At 40.5% G+C, this 23,892-nt stretch overlaps 1 protein-coding gene and 1 long non-coding RNA gene across 3 annotated transcripts in view; one reads left to right on the top strand and one right to left on the bottom strand.

Moving 5' to 3' along the window:
* Nucleotides 1-23,892, bottom strand: part of LOC140910539 (uncharacterized) — a 93,902-nt gene that overhangs the window by 19,676 nt on the left and 50,334 nt on the right. The window lies entirely within an intron of this gene.
* ASB5 (ankyrin repeat and SOCS box containing 5) overlaps nucleotides 1-23,892 on the top strand; it is a 59,873-nt gene that overhangs the window by 6,749 nt on the left and 29,232 nt on the right. Inside the window, exon 1 of one of the 2 annotated variants that reach the window (XM_073341669.2) lies at nucleotides 14,224-14,433. The exons of the other annotated variant lie outside the window; for it this stretch is intronic. Coding sequence (XP_073197770.1) covers nucleotides 14,310-14,433 — 124 coding nt within the window. The 5' untranslated portion in view covers nucleotides 14,224-14,309. Of the gene's footprint in view, nucleotides 1-14,223; nucleotides 14,434-23,892 lie in introns of those variants that run through there. 2 annotated transcript variants of the gene reach the window in all.

The following is a 23,892-nucleotide window of genomic DNA, read 5'->3' as shown; positions in this document are numbered from 1 at the left end:
TCCCCACAGTGGCCCAGGCCCCCTGGGCAGCTCTTACCTCGGCCCAGCTGCTGCTCTTCAGCCCCCTGAGTCCCTGCCACCGCCGGAGCTAGGCTGAGGTGAGAGCTGCCCCGGACCCTTCACCTACCATGGGCGGGGACATGGGTCAGGGGCTGCTCTTGGGCCTCCCACCCAGGGCAGGTGGAGGGTCTGAGGCTCCCCACAGCAGGCTGGGTGTGTGTTACTCCAGCCAGGCTCTGGCTTCTTGCCTGGCTAGGGGGCAGGGGGAGCTGGGGTGGGGTCACAGAGGGGCTGGGCCTCATGCCCCTCCCCTGTTTATGAAGGGTCCGGCGCCCTTGGCTAAGTATAATAATATACAATGCAATACCTTAGCCAAAAGCCTCTCAAATGTGTCTGCTGCATGACACAAGTCAAAAGCCATAATTTTAAGTGGTCACAGGCCTTGTCCTTGTGCGAAAGCAGTATTTTCCCTGTGCTTTGGATCCACTTCCACTTACTAGTATCACTTTTAAGATCCAGTGTGGAAAACCAGACTGAACCTACTACAGCATCCAAGGTATCATCCATTCACTGTAATGGATAAAGAATACTTCATTTAGTTTTCTATAGTCCATACAGAATCTAGTGCTGCCATCTCTTTCTTAACCAGAACTATGGGTAAGGCCCAAGGACTAGTTGAAGGGTCAATTATGCCTTCCTGATAAATTTCTACAGTGGCTGGTAAAGCCCTTTCCCTTTTTGCAGTTGGTTAACAATGAGGTGGCTGTTTAATGGGCTCGTTTCCCGAAGCAGCAGTCTTACGTTGGACCAGTGCAGTACACCCTATATCTCTGCTGGATAGGGAGAACAACTCCTGATTCCTATCCAGAAAGTCTCTTACACAGTTTTGCTGCAACCAGGGAACCCCTGATCCTAGACAACTGAACTTCTCATCAGACTTTGTCATGTGGACCATTACCTTAGGCAGTGGCTTCTATTGTTTTCAGCTGTGTCATTAGTTAAAGGGGCTCAACTGTTCCTTTATTTAGCCAGAACAAAGGGTAGCTAGCACACCCACTGACTTTAACCAGGTCTGTGATTTGTAGATCAAAGACCTGCTCCATGGCAGCCATTAGCACCTTCCTGCATTACACTATGTTTTCATTTAACTATTTGCTAATATTGTTCTTGAAATTATCCCAGAATATACATTCTTTATTTTTCTGTACTCAAAAACATTTTAATAGTTTGTGTTTTCTTATGATTCCTTCATCAGTTATATAAGATGTTGACAAAGTACTTTGTCAATTTAATTGTTAAATATCCCACTGCTCGTTAGCAAATAAAATGATAAGGCTTTGCATCACAATCATTTAGACTACATTTTAAAGATGTAACCAGAAAAACAAAGCAATTTATGGCAGCATGCAAATGAACTAAAGTTTGCTGAATGCTGACTAGCCTGGTCATCTACAAAAAAAAAAAGTATTAAACCCCAATCCTGAAAGTGACTGTCTGAGGGCACATTGTTGCATTCTTGTAGATCCCTGTTGACTTCACTGAAGTACATAAGAGCTCAGGTGCTCAGTACCTATGAAAATTTAGCTAACAGTTATTTCTATTATTGTAGCGTGTTACGAATTATACCTGATAGGACACGCACACAACTGCTGCGAATTACACCTGGTAGGACACACACACAAATGCTATGAATTACACCTGGTAGGACACGCACACAAATGCTACGAATTATACCTGATAGGTCACGCACAGTTCGAATCTAGGCTGAGGCACATAAACAAAGTCCACAACTGCAGAGTTCCCAAAGATACTAAGTTTATGACGATCGATCCTGGTGCCCTGCTGCTAGCCAGGAGGGGACCCCGAATACAGATTATACAAAGGTTATATACCTTTTAGCAAAGCATGTTGCCCTCGTGCATCGGAAGCCTTAGCCAATAGACAAACCCTTCCCTTATCTACCACCTATCCCTGCTTGGTGCATTCCTCGTGCTAAACTAGTATGTTAATTTACACAGCATGGTCCTAAAGCGATGCATCAGTAACTTTTATTATAAGGATGGGAGGCCTCACATCAAAGGCCAGGAGACAGGGAGTTAGGGACAGACAAAGAACAGATACCGGGAGTCAAGGCAGGCTGGAGACAAGGAGGAGGATTTTCACAGGAATGCAGTATCTAAGGAACACTCCTCCTGGTGCATGATGTGCTTGCTTTTAGACAATGGTGGGCCCCAAACCAAAATGGAGTCACATGTGCTAACTTTTCCTTAACAAGTGCCTACAGTGCAGTGCTAGAAACTGTCTGGATATAAAGTAACAGAATGTCCTTCCTTTAAGAGCTCATAAGCTAAGAATAAAGCAAGAAATGACAACTGGGGAAAGAGAAATAAATTATGCGATTGATGTAGAGCTGAGCATAATTTTTGGACAAACAGTTTGCAAAAAATACAAATTCGGGTTGACAAAATATTTGCAAATAGTTGAATTTGGAAAATAGTTTCAGCTGAAAAATCAAAAGAAATTCTAAAATTTTGAAATGTAGCTAGATTTAATGATTTTTAAAGGGATAAAAAACACCATATTTCATTTTAGGTTAAACAAAATGTTTCATTTTATTTGTGTTTTTCATTTTGCCAAGAAAAACAAACAAATAAACAAAATCCATTCTGGGTCAACCCAAAACATTTCCCCCCCAATTTTTTGGTTAAGGTTGGGTTTGATAACTATAGCTGAAGTTAGAAGCAGCATAGCTATCTGTTAAGGGAAAACTGAAGCCATATTTTTACTATTTCCTTAGACTACTACAGAAGAGGTCACTTAATTAGAATATATAAGCAATATTAATAGCTGTAAATGTTTGAAAACTCACCAGTGAATATAAATTCAGCAGCTGTGAACTGTGTGGTGGGACGGGGAGAGGCTTCTACTTTTATAATGATTGCATCAGGAAATAGGCTCATGATTACAGCTGATTGAACTTGGAATTTCTGTTTCATGGGAAATTTCAAAATATCAAAATTTGTTTTCATCCCAGATCTGAACAAAACCATAATATTTTCAAGTTACTAACAAAATGGAAATTCCAAAAATGCTAGGTTAGGAAAACTTCATTTCAGAAACATTTTGAAAATTATTGTATTTTATTTTTTACATTTCACAACATGCCATTAGTAGTGTATATTATGACCTGACATCATTTCATAATGTCATGATATGACATGTACTACTACTGATGACATGGAATAATGTAAAGATAATAAGACTAAATACAAGTTTAAATAAATTTCAAAATGAAATTTTATTTTGAAACAAGATTTTGAAATTTTTCTGAAATGAAATTTTCCTAAATTAAAAGTTATTTTTTTGTCTCATCAGAAATTTTTTGCCAAAATTGATGAGTTTTGTGAAAAAATTGTATTGATTCAAAATAGCATTTTCTGAGGCAAAACCGCTTTGATGAAAAATCTCTTACCATCTGTACTCATGACATACTGGGGCAGAAAGGAATCAGTAACTTGTATCAGTTGCAGATACAAGTTATAGTAGGTTTCAGAGTAACAGCCATGTTAGTCTGTATCCACAAAAAGAACAGGAGTACTTGTGGCACCTTAGAGACTAACAAATTTATTTGAGCATAAGCTTTCGTGGGCTAAAACCCACTTCATCTCTAAGGTGCCACAAGTACTTGTGTTCTTTTTAAGTTAAAGTAGGAGATTTCCACAGTTATTTTTCGGTTCACGCTATATTTTTTCTGGCTGTGGGTTCTTTGATTTCTCTTTTGGAGTTCTTTGCAGGTTAGTTTTTACATTAAACTAGGTGCCCCTAAAATGTTAATGCACTGCAGAATTTTGGGTTGAAAATGTATGACTATCTTGTGAAAGCGGATTAATTGAAGGGTGCTGTTCACATGTAATCTCCAAGAGATTTGTGATCCAAGCACTCACCAGTACCTCTCTGCATAACAGAAGCCTAACAATGAAAATTTAAAAGTTGACATTCTACTGAGATGAATGGAGTTGATTCATACATTTCAGAGCGATTGCATCAGGCTCTGCATAATCAGGTAGACTAGGCTGAATCAGTTTACACTCAGTTCACGTTTTTAAGGTTTTCTTCGTAAACCTAAGTGCCAAGGAGGCAAAGTTAGAACATCCTTGAGACTGCTCTGATTTAAACTGGGAGCCGCCCCCCCCCAGCTCTTCTCAGGATCATAAGAATGCAAAAGTAGTTTTAAGGTATGTTCGCACCTTTCCTTCCCCTATGGTCATAAATCAGAAATAATGTTGTTCATTTTTGGAGATGCACTGTCTGGAAAGGTTGACTGCTTTTAAACCATAGTGAATGATTAAACAGAGTAATGTTTTCCTACTACCCTATTCTAACAATTTGCAACTGATAACATCATTTAGCAACAGATGGTAGGGGAGAAAAATAAGCACAAGGCATCTTCTCAACTCACATTCCACACAGATCATAATTCTATTAATAAAAGCCATATAACACCTTTACTAGCTTCCTAGATACAATAGTCATTTGGTAATGAAAGGAATGTTGTATGGAATACCTATTTATCACACTGCTCAGTGTAAGGCACCAACATTTGGCATTTTGTTTTTCTTTGATTATATATAGTTAGTAGTGTCAAAGTATTTAATGTAGATTAGGAATCGATAATTTGCTGAACAATGAGGCTCTTAGGGGCTGCTCCCTTTTACAAATCTGATACCAGATTGAGTAAAACATTGAAATAGAGATATTTCATAATGGAGTTCATCGCCCTCTCTGGACACTGCTAAATCACTCCTGCCAGAGAAGACTGGCACTCAAAAACACTTCTTAAGAGAGCAATCTGGTTCTGGAGTGAACCAGATTGCGCCAAGTATCAAACATTTAACAAAACAAAACTTTCCTGGGGAAGATACTCCAGACCACCCTAAAAGGGCTTCCCACACCACAATCCATTTCAAAGTATATAAGTTCAACACTCTGCTATATGATCAATATTCTCTTTATATAATGAGAACAAAGTACAAACCTTTCTATGGATTTAGGTCTTATCTTCACTACACTACTGAGTTGACCTATGTTAGGTCGACTTACAGATACCGCAGTAATTACTGCAGTTTTTCATGTCCACACTGCCTTCCTTCTGTCAGTAATACATGTAGGGTTGCCAGGTGTCTGGTTTTCAACTGGAAAGCTGGGTTGAAAAGGGACCCTAGCGGCTCCAGTCAGCATGGCTGACCAGGTCATTAAAAATCCAGTTGGCGGGGCTGGCAGGCTCCCTACCTGCCTCTGCATGGCTCCTGGAAGCAGCGATATGTCCATCAGCTCCTAGGTGGAGGGACAGCCAGGGGGGCTCCACGCGCTGTCCCCACTATGAGCACCAGCTCTGCAGCTCCCAATGGCTGGGAACTGCAGCCATTGACATTGAGCTGTGGAGGCAGTATGCACTGTGCAGCGCTGCCTGGTCCCTCTGCCTAGGAGCTGAGGGACATGTCATCGCTTCCAGGGAGCCTCCCGAGGTAAGTGCTGCCCAGAGCCCGTTTCCAGCACCCTCTCCCGCATTCCAACCCTCTGCCCGAGCCCGGAGCCCCCTCCCACACCCAAACTCCCTCCTGATGCCCGCACCCCCTCCAGCACTGCCACCTTGCCCCAGCTCTGAGCCCTCTCCCCCACCCTGCACCCCAACTCCCTGCCCCAGTCCTGAGGCTCCTCCTGCAGCCCGCACCCAAACCTCTTGCCCCAGCCCGGAGCCCCCTCCAGCACCCAAACTTTCTCCCAGAGCCCACAGACCACACCTCCCCTGTATCCCCAACCCTCTGCCTCAGCCCAGAGCCCCCTCCCACACTTCAAACCCCTCGGCTCTATCCCCCCTTTCCAAAGCCCCCTCCAACACCCCAAAACCCTCATCCCCAGACCTGCCCCAGAGACTGCACCCCAACCTCCTGCCCCAGCCTGGAGCCCCCTCCTGCACCCTAAACCCCTAATTTCTGGCCTCAACCCAGATGATGGTGGGGATGGACAAGGCAGGGGTGGGGCCTCAGAGAAGGGGTGGGAAGGTGTGGGGCCTTGGGACAGGAGTGGGGCAGTGATGTTCATTTAGTGCAATTAGAAAGTTGGCAACCCTAAGTGCATGTACTCACCAGGAGAGTTTGCTGACAGCTTTCAGTGCCTGGCAGCCAGGCTCCCAGCTGGGAGCTCCATGAGGAGCTGAGAGCCCGGGTGCTCAGAACCAGGCAGGTGGGAGCTCTGTGCCAAGATGAGAGCCAAGGCTCTCAGCGCCAGGCAGGACGCAGAGCTGACAGGCGATGTAAATAGTGCTGTGTCTATACAGACACTGTGTCACCCTACCTACATTGACCTAGGTGCTACACCTCTCGTGGAGGTGGAGTTATTAGGTTGGTGTAGTGGGGGAATTACAGCGGTGGGAGCAATATAGTGTCGACACTTACAGAGTAAGTAAGTAAGTGACGTAAGCTGCCTTACATCGACCTAACTCCGTAGTGTAGACCTCTTATATGGACAATTAAAATCAATGTATGCAGCAGCTCCTATGGGAGCACATGAATAACCCCATTATTTCAAATGGTTTACTTGCATGCTTAAGTGCTTTGCTGGATCTGGGTGTAAGGGAGAAAGTTTCTGAGAGACCACCTTGATAAAACATTGGTAGCACGTTACTGTGAAGATGAGATTTTTAAACAGTTGTTGCATATATTTAGAAGCCTTGTGATTGAGGCCCATATGTCCAGGATTTACTGTACAGTTGAAAGGATTTCTGATTTTACCCCTTTTAATCTGAATATGATACTTAAAGAAAGAATATCACTTTTCTGACAGCAGAACATTTTTATTTATAGGAATTTTCAGTTTGTCCTGAGAAGCTACTGCTACCTTATTTAGCCACTTTTAGCATCCGACATCCATGTAAATAATCTAGTGCTAAATAAGATTTTTTAAAATTAAACTATATCAAACACTCACAGATTTGTCTTGTCTTTTCCGATTCTTACTCATTTGATTCAGTACTGGGAGAGAACAGTAAATGCAATCTGTATGGTACTAGGAATTTAGGAATGATATTTTCAAATAAGCCATCGTATACCATATATGTTTAAATGTGTAACAGTCAAAGCAAAGCTTTTTTTTTTCTCTGAAAACCCTGCTCCTTGCAGGTTACGATTTTTAATGTAAAATGCATAGTTAGTTAGTTTCTTGTTTTACTACAATTTGGAAGTAATTCACTAATTCATTGACAGATTTGATCACTGGGTTATTTCTATACATACAACCCAGCCTGACAGCATTTGCGTCAAACTGTGATGCATTCATGTATTGGGATTTTAATTTTCTCCCATACAATAAAAAGTTTAAATGTATGCCAATTGTCCAAACTTTAAATCTCATGTATTACTACATGCTTAAAAGAAAATTTCAGAAATTTTCTAAATTACAGAACCCACACTCTTGCTTTACCAACAATGACAAAGGCCTGTTAAAATAAAACATTCCAGTTATATACTGGAAAAACCCACTTGTTCTACAGAAACAACCATGTATTTGTCATTATGAAAGGAGTTACAGAAAGCAAAAGAGAAAAAAAATTCTTTACCATTGATTTCACTAGGAAAAGCTCATGTTGTGTGTTTATTTAAATATATGGTGTAGTTTTTACAAAATCTATTTTTGCTAATTTTCTAGGCAGATGGGGTGTCAGAAATTTTTATAAAATATTTATAATCAGCATTTTAATTTTTGGGCTTTAATGAAATTCTTCCCTCTAAGCAGCAGACTGAGGCCCTAGTCACTTTGTCTTCATCCAGTATCACAAAGGGGCCCTAAACTAACTGATCTGAACACTTGAGCTTTCCCCTGTTTCAACTAGAGAGATCTTTGGCTTCTATGTTATCCCTTTCCTGGACAGTCTTGTAGTTAAGGTACTTGGAGATCTAAGTTTAATTTCTAGACTTCCTTCCCATAGACTTCCTTTGTTGCCCTGGAAATATCACTTACTTTCTTTGTGCCTTGGTTATCCATATGCAAAGTAGAAATAACAATACTTCCCTACCTCACCAGGATGTTGTGAGGATAAAATCACTAATATACCTAGGCTTAGTGTAATGCCATTGAGGTCACCCCAGCACAGCACGAGTGGTCAGGCATGGCACTGCAGGTGAGCAACTGGCTCAGTTTCCCCTCACCCATGGTATAAATGAGTCCAAGCAAGCTTTTCTACTATTAAAGAGCGCCCTCTTTGGAGGGTCTCATTTATTTGTCAGAAAAGTATAATATGAAAACAAATAAAATCTTCAGTAAGCCACTCCATCGCAAATTCTCTGCCCTGGATTAATCAATCTTAGGACTTGCCCTGAAGCACCGTCAGGCTGAATTCCCTGCCTGGAGCTTGGGCCTCTGTGGGGCATTTGGTTGTATGCCACTCTTCCCTTGACAGTGCATTCCTCTTTGCTCTGCCAGTCCGTCATACATCCCTAGGAGGTCCCATGCTCAGTTCTCCTGAGCTGCTCTGGTCCCTTGCCTGGGAACGCTTTCTCTCTGGGCCCATTCCTTCTCCCTATGAGCCTCTCTTCTCCAGGGAGACACCAATGGGAGTAACTTCCTCTCTCTCCTCAGGAGCTTCCTCTGTTCTGGGGCTTCCTGACTGAAGGTGCTCCTTACTGCATGAAGTATCGCTCAGCTATAGGTGGATCTGAATTGGCTCATTCTCCTTAGCAGAGCCTGCCACAGGTAGACTGGGTGCTTGATTCCCTCAGGGGTCAGCCCACAAGATACTCAGACACAATGGTCATGAAGGCCATATAAATACCTAGATAAATAAGTTTGGGAAAAGAGGGCATAGCCGGTACACCCTATGTCCAATAGATCCCCAAAAGCCTGAAGGCTGTCTGTCATGTACTAGCCACATGGGCCAGTGCCCAATGACCCCAGGATCAGGGGATCTCACTCCTTCGCTAGGCACAATGCTGGTGGTATGTAAATTCAATGCGTCATTGCTATTAAGAAGGAAAAATGATCTTTTGGGAGTTGAGAAATCTAGGTTCCATTCCCAACTGTGCCTCAAATTTTCTGTGTGACCACAGGCAAGACTCAGTGTCTCCTTGCCTCAGTTTTTCTACTAAAATTGGGTTAATACTTACCTTGCATGGATGCTATGAGGCATAATTCTTGAATATCTATAAAGCACTCAGATTTTGCAAGGAGTATACCATAAATGTTCAAAGTATTTTAAATTATATGTGCATTGATCTTAATAGCTTGTCTAAAGGATTCTATTTAGAAAGCTCACTTTATTTCAATGTCATTTGTTCATTTGGAGTTAGAATAAGGCAACAATTAGCATGCTAGAAACTTACTTTTTTCCAGCATGTACCAAGGCACAAAACTTTACAGAATTCATCCTTTGTTATTTTTATTAAAAACAGTAAAAAATCCCATTTTCCTAGAAAGTTATACCCAAACAAAATTTCAGTTTTTAAACACTTGTTGAAGCTTGTCTTAAATACTTCTTTCAAACTGGAATGCTTTCCCAACTGAAATGGATGGGAAATAATTTCTTTACAACTTCACAGCTGTTGACAGGAACACAGCTGCATCCATAAAATAAACATATGAGTTTTCTGCTTCCATGGAAATGTTTAAACTTGCACTGGCATTTCTTTTCCATAACAATCTATATAAAAAAAAAAAGCTTGATATAAGAAGCCTTCATTTTTTTCTAATAGTTTCACGTTTGGGTTAAGAAAATGAAATGAAGCCAACATTTTGAGAGGAATATGAGCCAGGGAATTATATCATGTTTACAAGTTAGATAAGGAAAATCAATACTGTCAAAATTCCACACCTATGAATAACATCCTCTAGTCAATTTCCATACTGACATGTTTCAGTCTCTGTCCCTTCCCCTAGATTCTTTTGCTCTGATGGTTACAGCATCACTGTCATAGACAACCCTGCCATAAAAATAATTAGTTAATTGCTTGTCCATCACAACAGCTGAATATATAGTACTCATAAATGGATTTTTAATTAAATACTTTTGTTAAAGGATTTCAAAGATGTTTAAGGGTCTTTTATATGGCATTCTTCAGAGTAGTATATAAGCACCTCACAAACATTAATGAATTAATCTTCACAACTGCCCTATGAGAAAGGGAAATATTATTCCTGTTTTAAAGATAGAGAAACTGAGAAGGGATTGCACAAGATCACACAAGAAGTGTGTGCAGAGTTGGAAATGAAACCCAGGTGGCCTGGGTCCCAGTGATTAACCACAATTTCATCTCTCCTCTATACACGTACCACCTGTGTGCTTTTCTTTTATGTTTCCAACTGAAAACTTTAGACTACTAGTCATTTCCCCTTTTTTAATTTTATTTTTGAAAAGAGTTTGATGCCAGTCTCGAAAGATCCATTTCAGAACTTCAATATGGCTGTTGCCCATAAGCAAAACAGTTATATGCTAACCCATTTGGTCTTGTGTCAAGTTTCGTCAAGGATACTGTGTGAGATGAACTCTGTATCCTATAAAGCAATAAGGAGAATATTTGCATCTCTTTGTGTGTTATATTCTTATGTCCTCCAGAGGATCTAAAATATGTGGATAAAGTTGGTAGAAAATAATGACAGTCATATCAATTAACTAATCAATTATCTATGGGAAAGGAGATATCCCTCTCAGCATCCCTGCTTTTTGAGCCATCCTGCCTCCCTTCCCACATAATTTCTTCCTGCTTCTTTGCCCAAATTCTTTGGGAGGGAGAGCAGGTGCTTCTCTGACTTCCCCTAAGTCAACTCCTCTGAAGCAGCAGCAGCTGCCTGCCATGTTCTATCTGTAGACAGTGTCTGTGGACTTCCTTGCCGCTGCTACTGCTAGCCACACCCTCTGCTGCTGATGACATAGATAACATAGCAGAGGGTTAGAACATCTATGGAAAACAAGCTAACCTGAATTCCTTCTAAGCTACCAAATCTACTTGCTCAACCACCCTGAGAAGCTAGCCAACCTCATTCTCAGCTGATAAATGCACTCAATACTTCCCCAAAAGCACATAAGACAGGACTTCCTTCCTAACCAACAGCCCCCCTCAACAACAGCCTCCCATCCCAGATGACAAATTCACCTGCAGGTCCCCTCTTCCTCCCAAAAGCACCTGTCAAAAGTGATTGTGAAAGCGAGAAAAGCCCCGAAGTCATGAAATATGGGGAAATTATTGACTTTCTTTCTCGTGTATAATTCAGTTAGTTGTTGAAGAATATTGACAATTTAACAAGAAACTTTATGAATATTAAAATTAAATTTATAATGCACCCACCCTCCATCAAGTGTAGGGCTTTGTTCTGGCTTTTATAGTCAAAGCCCTGGTCTGTGGGATGTGGAGGTATGTCCTTCTTTGTGTGCGGTCCCTTAGGCACTCTGGCTCATTCAGTCAGAGCACCTTTAGGGGAAAACACCTGTGCAGAGGCTGCAACATCTTTGAGAGAATGAAGCACCTACACTCCTCTGCACTACCTTTGTTCTGCTGGCTAGCATGGGAGGAATAGTCCCTCTCACTTCCAGTTCCTTTGGGGTCCTTGTGTACTAAGAATGCGAGGCTCAAGGTTGCGCATACCTCTAGTGCAAATGTGCAAGGCCCCTTGGGTAGATCCATTAAGGGATTTAGGCATTTACTCACTTCAGGGACCTAATTCAAAAATGTAGGTCCTCAAAATCTCTGCTTGGCTGGTGCATAAATTCTCCAAGTGCCTATGTTTCTGTCAGTACAATCCCTTAGATGCCTAAATATCTACTCGTAGACATGCGTGAAGCTGCCTGAGTCCTGGTGCCTGATCTCTAACCCACGGCTAACCCCTGGTTGGATCCACAAACTAAACATTCCCCCTGTACCTTGCCAGTGGGATGGGTGTGCTCAGAGGCCACATGCTGGATTGGGCCTCATACAAAATAATGATAATGCTGCCCCTTTTTACCGAATAGTCCAGTGGTTAGAGCAGTCACCCAGGATGATGTGGGAGACGTGCACTCAAATCCCTCCTCTGCTTGATGAGGAACAGGGCATTAAACCTTGGTATCTCCCCTCACTAGTGAGTGCCCTAACCACCAGACTATAGTCAGTCTTATTCCACGCTCTCTTGGCCAATGACTATTTAAATATTTTATACAAAACAGAACAACTTCATCGGGGGGGAAGAGAAAGAGAGACACCTACCACAGAATGTTCTATAATCCCATGATTAGGACATTTTCCTAGGAGGTGAGAGACCTGGGTTCAAATCCCCGCTCCTCATCAGGCAAAAGAGAGATTTGAACCCACACCTCCCATATTGGAGGTCAGGGCTGTAACCACAGGGCTATGGGCGGAGAGGATTACCCCCACCTTGGTCTTTTGTGAAAATGGCTGATCTGGCTTAGGCACCTTAGACCAGGAGAAGGTTCACAGCTTTGAATCCCAAACAGAGGGAGGCATCTCTAGTACATGCGTAACTCCTTTTGGGAGGTAGGACTTTGGCTCCCCCCCTTTGCATTTCCTATTAGGGTTGCCAATTTTGGTTGGATGTATTCATCACATGACATAATTTTAAATTAAAGGTTAATCTTTAATTCTGGGAGTCCTGAACGGTTAGCAATCCAATTTCCTGTTGGGTGACTAAGGCAGCCAGGGATGTGCTAGGGGGAGGCTTGCGGGGGCCACCCCAAAATTTTCTTTAGCTCTCCCATAGCAGCCACTGCTCACCAGCAGCCCAGCTCTGAAGGCAGTGCCGCCACCAGCAACAGTGTAGGAGTAAGCCTGGGTGGGGACTGGGTGCCCAAATCAGGTGGAGGGTCCGGGGCTCCGCACAGCGGTCCAAACTGACCCACTCCTCAGTCCCCTTTGTGGATCTATCCCTTGTGCCCTCTGCCATATCTAGCCCTTACTCTCTTGTACCAACTACCTTTAATCTAGCCCTTAATTTTTATTTTTTTTAGAAGTTCTGTTTGAGGTGAATATAGGGAAAAGAGGCAAAAATTAAATTTGATTTCTAAACTCAATTTAATTTCAAGACAGATAAGAACAGCTCATTGAGTGGTGGGACAGTCGCATAAACTTTAATTTACACACATCTTATGTTTCTACATTTGATATAGAACTCTGATGTGCTAACTTGCTTATTTTTATTTCTGTGAATTTATGTGTGAACTGGGTATAATTCCAACATCTCAGCAGTGTTTTGAGGCTTAATTGATTAATATTTGTAAAGTACCTTGAGAATCACAAATAAAAGACAGAATATTAATGCAAAGTAGTAGTGTTATTTTAAAAGTGTTGATGAATGGGCTAGTCTGTACATTAATAAAACAAGACCGTGAGAAAAGTTGGGTTTTTTTAAACAGTATGTCAACATATTACTACTGTAATAAGATCACTGCTCTGGTTAATCCACACTGTTATTTTATCAGGGATCAGTTGCGTCCTTTTCCTTGTCCATGCAGATTTGTTTCCAGCATTACAAGCCAGTACGCATAAAGAAGTCTTTATCCAAGTTTGTTGTCCTTGTTACTATTTATACTGTTGTCAAAAACTAGTGACTCAGGACTCCTTGAAATGATTATAACCTTACTTTCATATCTGGATACAACCTGCAAAGTAATCAATTACATCGTTTCTGTTGCCATATGAAAGCATTTGTTTATTCAGGAAGTGTTTTCTAGTTTATGGCTGCACAATACTGTGCTCTACATACACAATTAGTGTTGCATTTGTTGGATAATTCCCAAGTTCTACGTAAATTCTTTACCAACTGCAGAGCTGTAGGTGACAGAAGCCAGTCATGAGGCAGTATTTATTACTGAGGGGGGTGGGTTCACTGTTTAAGGCTGTCATTTATCAGAACCATAATTCTTTTATTAACATACTCATAATTTTTTTCTAATTTGAGCTGCTTAGTATGCAAACCTCATATTAAAGCATGAACTGTGTTGTGTTTTAAGAATCAGTTGCTTTTCTGGTCTAATAAAAAAAAACACCACCTTTCCATTTAAATCATGTAAATAGTTAAGGTTCATGTTGTAGCTAAGCTGATTCTTTTTCCATTTTAAAAATAGAAAATGCTAGAGCTTTCCTTCCCTTCCCCCACTGTGCACTCACTGTGGATTTCAGTGTTGTAGCCTTCTACAGTAAGTACAACAAGATCCTCTGTGAAAATCTGAAAGGGGAAAAAAAGTAGCTACAAATCCATCCGTGGATGTTCCTCTGACTAGAGCATCTGCACTAATGATACACAGACTTTGCAGGAGAAAAAAATAACAAATTATGATCACAAGTACTGCTATTCAGAGGAGCTGCACTAACCAGAATCTCCTAAAAAGAAGCCTAGAAAGTATAGGGGAGTGTCCTGCAAAACGAAAAGCTTGCTGGGGTATTCTGACCAGCCAAGGTTAGTATAGCAGCCATTTCACAAGCTGACAGTGCATTAGAATATACCAAGTTGACCCAGTTTTGCAGTGTACTAACTTTAAACTGAATTTTTTTAGTAATCAGATTTGTAATGTAAAGGCATGCTTATATTAATTACCAGTAGTGTATTACACTTGCATGAGTTTCTACAGAGATAATGCAGCTATAATTTTTGATTGTACATTTTGTAATGTAAACTCATCCACTGTACGTTTTCTTGTTTATATGCCTTAGTTGTGGCGCAAGTGTTCAAGGCTTAATGCAAATTGTTGCGGGGAAGCAAAAGTCAATGTAACTAAATACTGAGGGCTGACTGTTTACAAGAGATCAGATAATGGAAAGGGATAAGTAACTACATGTAAAGAGAGGCTTGGAGTAACTAAAAGATAGGAAATTTTGGAGATTAAAGATACCGAAGAGAGTATGTTAATTTTAGGAATTTACCACAGATTGTCTGTTCAAATGTAACAAGATGCTGAATACTAAAATTAAAAGAAAAATTGTGAAAAGAAAAAAATAGAATGCAGAGGCACTTAAAATTACCTGGACATACATTGGGACATTTTGAGAAAGGATATTTTAATCAATAAGCTTGAGGGCATGATGGGAATATTATCGAACTGCTTTGTTACATGATAGTTAAAGCAGATATTAGAAAAATAAAACACTTATCAGAGCCTGAACTAACATATATGATTGGAGGCATAAACATGGTAGAGTATTTTTTTAAAATACTAATAATACTCTAATTAGGATCAAAGTGAGGGAAAAAAGGAGACTAAGGACATCAAAATTTAGCAGCGTTGATTTTAGAAAAAAAAATCAGCAAGTGTTTGATAGAACAAAATATGTTAAAAAAACAGAGAAAAAAGACATAAAGGGAAAATGGAAAGTATTGACAGTTAATTTACACCTTGAAGGGGATGTCAACTACATTTGGCATTATATATATATAACACATATATATATATCTATAACACAGTTGTGAAGTGGAGCAAAAGGTAAGAAGAATACTTAAAATAGTGTTATGGTGATAACTTTCACTACTGTCAATATTGAGAATTAAGATATATTCAAGAATACAAGTAGCAGCTACTATACTTTCCCTAAATCCTAAAGAAAGCTTTCTAATTTATTTAAGGGCAACAGTATACTAATAAATAAATAAAATAAATAATAATTATTAACAATAAGCATTTACTAATAATATACCCATTGGTGGTACATATGTAGAAACCTGGAAAAGGGAATTCAATGCTCCTGATAGATATTTTGGACTAAGGTATATAAACACTGTCAGGGCAGTTCAGGGCAAATGTACCTGTATTCCCCCTCTGTGGTTCAACAAGGGCACCCATTCTAGTCTCCTCAGCCATCACCTCTCTGGAGTAGAGTCAGAGATCTGCGACTCTCTGCCTCCTGACCAGAGTGTTTTCAGGTTGCACTGGCCTCTGACTATATCATGACATCCTCCAGCAAGGCACGCTGCCTGCATCTGCATTATGCTTTCTCTTCAGAGACTAATAATGTATAATTCCCAACAGTTATAAGTTACCACACAGTCTTCCTAAGTGAACACTTTTATTCTTAAAGGTAAAAGAATTAGACAGAAAACAGTAAAAACAATAAAAGAACCTACTCACATGTGAATAACCTAACCAGAGACCAGACCCTAACTCCAAGAAGGGCTCTGGTTGGTGATTAGGGATTTTTCCTGTGGTCCCCAGTTCATAACAGCTTTCTCTCAGGACTAGCTCCCCCATGAGTTACTGTATCCCTCCTTTATCAGGTTTGCGCCTTTGAAGAGATCATGAATAGGTAATCAGCCAGACCATTAGGTTTCTCTTCAAGGAGCAGCTTCAAAAGGATGGCTCCGGAAGTGAGTAATTTCCATTCCCTTCTTCCGAAGTATTTCTTAGGAACCCCACTCAACTGAAAGTTCCGTCTTCTCTGCTCCACTATTTTAAAGAGTCCTTTGAAGCACATAATACTTCCTAGTGTTTACATTTGTCCTGTCTCTCCCTTAAAAGAAGTTACATACCATCGTAAGAACATAACATAAGAACAGCCATACTGGGTCAGACCAAAGGTCTAGCTCAGTATCTTGTCTCTCGACAGTGGCCTATGCCAGGTGCCCCAGACCTAATGAACAGAACAAGAAATCATCAAGTGATTCATTCCCTGTCTCCCAATCTCAGTTTCTGGCAAACAGAGATTAGGGACACCATCTCTGCCCCATCCTGGCTAATAGCCATTGATGGTACTATCCTCCATTAATTTATCATCTAGTTCTTTTTGGCCTTCACAACATCCTCTGGCAAAGAGTTCCACAGGTTGACTGTGCGTTGTGTGAAGAAATACTTACTTTGTTTGTTTTAAACCTGCTGCCTATTAATTTCATTTGGTGACCCCTAGTTCTTGTGTTATGAGAAAATGTAAAAAAACACACTTCCTTATTTACTTTCTCCACACCAGTCATGATTTTATAGACCTCTTTCATATCCCCACTTAGTTGTCTGTTTTCAAAGCTGAAAAGTCCCAGTTTTATTAATCTCTCTTCATACAGAAGCCGTTCCATACCCCTAATAATTTTTGTTGCCCTTTTCTGAACCCTTTCCAATTCCAATGTATCTTTTTTCAGATGGGGCGACCACATCTGCACGCAGTATTCAAGATGTGGGCATACCATGGATTTTCATAGAGGCAATATAATATTTTCTGTTTATTATCTATCCCTTTCTTAATGATTCCCAACATTCTGTTCACTTTTTTGACTGCCACTGCACACTGAGTGGATGTTTTCAGAGAACTATCCACAATGACTCCATCTTTTTCTTGAGTGGTAACAGCTAATTCAGACCCCATCATTTTATACGTATAGTTGGGATTATGTTTTCCAATGTGTATTACTTTGCATTTACATTGAATTTATCTACATTGAATTTCATCTGCCATTTTGTTGCCCAGTCACCCAGTTTTGAGAGATCCTTTTGTAGCTCTTCGCAGTCTGCCTGGGACTTAACTATCTTGAGTAGTTCTGTATCATCTGCAAATTTTGCCACCTGTTTACCCCTTTTTCCAGATCATTGATGAATATGTTGAATAGGACTGGTCCCAGTACAGATCCCTGGGGGACACCACTGTTTACCTCTCTCCATTCTGAAAACTGACCATTTATTCCTACCTTTTGTTTCATATCTTTTAACCAGTTACCAATCCATGAGAGGATCTTCCTCTTATCCCATGACAGCTTACTTTGCTTAAGAGCCTTTGGTGAGGGACCTTGTCAAAGGCTTTCTGAAAATCTAAGTACACTATGTCCACTGGATCCCCCTTGTCTACATGCTTGTTGACCCCCTCAAAGAATTCTAGTAGATTGGTGAGGCATGACTTCCCTTTACAAAAACCAAGTTGACTCTTCCCCAGCAAATTACCTTCATCTATGTGTCTGACAGTTGTGTTCTTTATAATAGTTTCAACCACTTTGCCCGGTACTGAAGTCAGGCTTACCGGACTGTAATTGCCAGGATCACTTCTGGAACCATTTTTAAAAATTGGTGTCACATTACCTATTCTCCAGTCATTTGGTACAGAAGCGGATTTAAATGATAGGTTAGAGACTACAGTTAATTGTTCTGCAATTTCACATTTGAGTTTCTTCAGAAGTCTTGGGTGAATGCCATCTGATCCTGGTGACTTATTACTGTTCAGTTTATCAATTTGTTCCAAAACCTCCTCTAATGACACCTCAATCTGGGACAGTTCCTCAGATTTGTCACCTAAAAAGAATGTCTCAGGTTTGGGAATCTCCCTCACATCCTCAGTCATGAAGACCGATGCTAAGAATTCATTTAGTTTCTCCGCAATGGTCTTATCGTCCTTGAGTGTTCCTTTAGCATCTTGATCGTCCAGTGGCCTCACTCGTTGTTTAGCAGGCTTCCTGCTTCTGATGTACTTAAAAATTTTTTTTGCTATTACTTTTTGAATCTTTGGCTCGCTGTTCTTCAAATTCTTTCTTGGCCTTCCTAATTATATTTTTACACTTCATTTGCCAGAGTTTATGCTCCTCTCTATTTTCCACACTAGGATTTAACTTCCACTTTTTAAAGGATGTTTTTCTGTGTCTCATTGCTTCTTTTACTTTGTTGTTTAGCCACGGTGGCACTTTCTGGGTTCTCTTACTATGTTTTTTTATTTGGGGTATACATTTAAATTGAGCCTCTATTATGGTGTCTTTAAAAAGTTTCCATGTAGCTTGCAGGGATTTCACTTTTGGTGCAGTACCTTTTAATTTCTGTTTAAAAGTAACCCCATTTTTGTGTAGTTCCCCTTTCTGAAATTAATTGCTACAGTGTTGGGCTGCTGTGGTGTTTTCCCCACCATAGGGATGTTAAATTTAATTATATTATAGTCACTATTACCAAGCGGTCCAGCTATATCACCTCTTGGTACAGTTTGGTTAATTTAAGATTTTTACTTCATTTGATTCTATGTTTTTTTTCCACATATAGTGCCCCCACCAGCATGACCTGTTCTGTCCTTCCAATATATTTTGTACCCTGGTATTACTGTGTCCCATTGATTATCCTCATTGCACCAAGTTTCTGTGATGCCTACTATATCAATATTCTCATTTAATATGAGGAACTCTACTTCATCCATCTTATTATTTAGACTTCTAGCATTGGTATATAAGCACTTTAAAAACTTGTCACTTTTTAGCTATCTGCCATTATATAGCATTGAATTATCCCATGATAATATTTAAACACTTGCATTTTAATACAATGATGTCCTAAGAGTTTTATGATGCTGACAGACCAGCTCAGGCCAGAGCCATAGGCCAATTCACTTGTGTGTGAATATCAAAGAAGTTAAATGTATTAGTATATGTTCAGGCGAATTCACTTGTGTGTTAATAGAGATCAAAGGAGATGTTAATTGTATTGTTTTTACTTATCTATTCCTATTATAATGGCAGACATTTACATTATGTATATCCCTGTGACTAACTAACTCATCGAATGCAAATAAAGAAGAGTGCTAAATTCAAAGCAATTGGCATTGTGTCGGTACAGACACTTGTCAGATTGTTGTCTATGAAAAGAAGCTACAAGTACTGATTCAAAGAGAGATCATTTATCTCTGGACTGTTTGGATTCTAATGGGTAGAATAACTGAACAAGAAAACTGAGATCCCCAGTTATTCTTGGTAGCCCTGAGAAGACTTTTGGGAAACTTGCAAATTACTACATCTCTGCTATCATTTTGGCTTACAAACTTTGACTCACCTGTTATTATATTTTACCTTCTTTAATCTCTCAATAACTCTCATTCTTTTTTCTTAGCTAATAAACTTATACTATAAATTTACCATAGAATTGGCTGCCAGCATTGACACTGGTGTAAGATCTGGAGTATCAGTTGATCGGGGTAAGTTACTGGTGTCTTGAGACTGGGAGAAACCTGATCTGCGTGATTTTTTGGTTTATGTGACCATTATCACTAAGTTCAGTTTGTCTGGGTGGCAAGATACGCTGGAGAGGCTATGGGGACTGTCTGTGACTCCATGGTAAGACTGGTATAGGGATCTAGGTTTTCACATTTGTTACTGGCTTGGTGAAATCTAATATTAGAATTTACCATCAGTTTGGGGTGGCTGCTCTTGTTTTCTGACAGTCTGCCCTGAGATAGGCACTCACAGTTATGAGCCACTCCAGACAGCGTGACATCTTTAACTTAATTCAATAAGATTTGTCCAGGATATTTCCATACCTGTCACAAACACATCAGAAAAAGCATCTATTTATTTATTACATCTGATAATGCTGCAACAGATTATACACAGATTTATCTCCCACCAAGTAGATGATTATAGGAGGAACTGGTAAGGCTGCTTTTACATAAGGTTGTCTGACACTTGCCATTATGAAACCCTGTTTCAGTTGCTCATAACTTTGCCAAACTTTAACCATTTGGGCTGAAATTTCCCATGTTGGGCATCTGCCTCAAGGTGTCTTATTTATGAAAATTTCAGCAAAAATGGTTCAGCAGATTAAGAATGAGGTTAGCAAAAATATATTTTATAAAAATTTTTTGCAACAATTTAGTTACCCACATGGTTTGGAGCGGGGACTTAAAATTTTGCAAGGGGGGGGGTGTATCTTTTGCAATCACTGTGAAAATTCACCCAAACTTGGCCAAGTTATGGCTTTGAAAAATTGCAGTTTGCACATAGCCAGTAGACACTAGTTATAGTTTGGCAGCTAAATATTCTGAAGATTTCATTTACACTGAGCATGATCCATACCCTCACAGTTTATATGAGGGACTGTGCATGTGCCATCCCCATAGAGTGAATGCTCCAACCTAGGGTTACAGGGACCGATCATGACTTTCCCAACAATTGCTTCTCCAGGCCACTGTAGAATGGACACTGGAACTGAGAGCAGGACCACTGCCCTTTGTTACTCTTTTGCTGGTGCCCAGGTAGTGAGGGAAAAGAAGGAAGATGCAAGCACAGTGGAATTCATAGGGGTGAGGAACTGGGAAGAAGGAGAGTTTGCAAGAGCCAGAGGTTGGGTGGAAGCAGAGGAGGAGGGTGCAGGACCCAGTGGAGTTGTTTGGATAGGAGCAGAGACCAGGGGGTTGGGGGCTGGGTAGTATATAGCTGCAGGGGGGGAGATGGCCAGGATCCAGGAGATGTGGAGTATATAGGAACAGAAGGGGAGGGAGCCAGAGTGGGGATTGGATAAGAGCAAAGTGGCAAGGGGGCAGGAACCACAATGGGAGAGTGGATAGGAGGAGAGGGAGACAGAGACAGATAGGTGGCTGGGGCCGAAGGGTCTATAACCATGAGTACACACTCCCTTCCAGAACCTGAAATTGAACCTAGGAGTCTTCAGTCTCAACTTGCCTCTGCTATCAGCAAATAGCTTTGAAACTCACAGGCAAAGTGTGTTTCTCTTCCCCCTCCAATGACTGGTCCGCATAGAAGATAACAGCCTACTACTACTACTACCATATTGCTAGCAGTGATTCCATTAGCTTAAGGTCTGTAATGTGGATCTAAAGGTCCCAATCCTACTGATGACGCAAGTTGGGGGTCAGTATGCTTCCAGAAGATGGAATTTCTTTATTTTCCAGGTTTTTAAAAATAGATGACATTAAAAAAATCTACTGTTAAAAATATGTTAAGGTTGCAAAGCCAAGCACTCAAAAGTTAGGAATGCCAGTATTAAGGTTGCCTGTATAACATTAATTTGACCCCTTTGTGCATGTACACTCTAACACAGTGTTTAATTGCATGATCACATATTTTCCCCACAGGATGCCTACCTCATTCAGTGCATAGGATGGATGGTGCTCTAGGAACAAATCAGGACAGTGTAGTAAAAGAGGCTGTAGTCTGTAGTCTTGCCTCATTTGTTGAAGAATTTGGAACGTTCATAAAGAATGAAGAAGGGCTTTGTAGGAAGAGAAAGGATGGTTAAGGATGTTGAATGCCATCCTGCCGAATTGGATTCTATCCCTGCCTCTGCCACAGTAATCCTAGGCAAGTCACTTAAAGCAGTATTTTCACAGCTGGCCACTAACTGTGTGTTCCTCATTTTCTGGGTGCCCAATAAGCTATACCTGGGTCCAGATTTGCCAAAGTGCTATTGAAACTGGTTTGAGCTGTGTGATGAATATATAAAGTGCAATATAATACTAAGTACTCTGAAAAAAATCAGACCATAGGTATCTCAGGTGGGGCTCTTAAAATTAGTGGACACTTTTGGCAATTTTGGCCTTAATCTCTCTCTGCCTCACTTCCCCACCTGTAAAATAGGGAAAATAATACCATCGATTCTCTCAGGGTTATTAAATTTGTTAATGATTGCGAAGGATTTGGATATTATGGAGAGAGCACCATAGAAACACCAGGGGGAAAATAAATATTTCTGTATTCAGTGAAGGTGTGTATTAAATAAAACCTGGGCCACAGATGGAATGTGGAGGATTGAAAAAAACAACGACCTATTCACTGAATGAAGCAGGGTTCTTGTGGAAAAAATAGTACAGTATGTGATGATGCAATTAAAGACTGTATCTCAATGCACATGCACAGTAGAACCGCATTAAGAAATGCACTGGCATTTTCTAACTTTTGGTTGTTAGCATTGGCCTAACAGTTTGGATCCAAAAGCGGAAGGGCTTTTTTCTCTTGTTCAGTTTGGATAGGCGTGGTGTCTTGAAAAAACAGTAGTTCTAGGGAGATTTCATACTAAAATAGCAGAAGTCTTACAAGAATAACTAATCTCATGAGAATTCCACCATTCTAGATTATCTGATCTTGTGAGATTTCCACCATTCAGTGCCAACATCTTGTATGAACAGCACAGTCAGATCCATACTTGAAACAGCCCTAATTTGGTCTTCATCCTGAACCCCAAACATTAGCTCAAACTAACTGAGAGCGAAATACTACTTCTTTGGCCCATCTTTAGATAAGGATTGTGAAGGAATCCTTAGTGTTTGGGTGCTGGATGGTCTTGGTGGCCTGTGATATACAGGAGGTCAGACCAGATGACCTGCCGGTCCCTTCTGGCCTTAAACACTTGGCTATGGCTAAGACGGACTACTTTTTAGATTGTAAGCTCTCTGGAGCAGAGATTGCTGTTTACTATATTTGTACTGAACCTAGCACCATGGGGCTGCGACCTGATCCTTTAGTAATGACATCACTACAAATTATAATAATGGTAAAGCAAAGTGTTTTACTTGGAAGATGTCCCTGTGACTTTCCTTTGAACCTCTGTTTCCCCCTGTACTTTCTCAATCCATTCTGCCCTTCCCCCAACAAATCCCCTGGATTGCCCCACAATGCTCAGCTAATGGAGTCCAGCAGACATGAGCCCCAAAGACATTTCATATCTTACGAGCTCTGATCACAGACAGTAAACTTTGAAATCAACCAAATCAAAACCCTGTACACCAACATCCTTTAAGTTTGGGGAAGTTCAGACACAGATTTTGATACTTCAACCCATCTCTGTGATGGAATATTGCATTCTCCAGGTTAGGTATGGCCTTTGAGGAATGGGCAAGAAGCAGAGAAAGTTGCAGGCTGTCTATCCAGTCTTAATCTCTTAAGGGCAAAACACAGAAACATGGTTTGGTTTGGATGAGGAAATTTTATCTGGAGTGTGTGGATAGTCTACATCAGGATTAAGAGTAATCCATTGTATTGCCAGCACTAGGAAGGACCAGCAGGTACTGGTGGGGAAGAAAGGGTAGTCTTGGTGGTTTAGGCACAGAGTTGGAGGTCAGGAGATCTATATTCTATTTTTGGCTTTGACACAGTCCTCTGGTTTGATTTTGGACAAACTGGTTAATCTCTCTATGCCTATCTCTTTAACTGTTGTTTAAAAATGTGTATAATAATGCAGGTTATTGT

This window comes from Lepidochelys kempii, chromosome 4, assembly GCF_965140285.1.
Source record: "Lepidochelys kempii isolate rLepKem1 chromosome 4, rLepKem1.hap1, whole genome shotgun sequence".
In the NCBI taxonomy this organism is placed as follows: domain Eukaryota; kingdom Metazoa; phylum Chordata; order Testudines; family Cheloniidae; genus Lepidochelys; species Lepidochelys kempii.
Note: the sequence above shows the minus strand (reverse complement) of the source record. Positions and strands in the feature narration are given on the sequence as shown.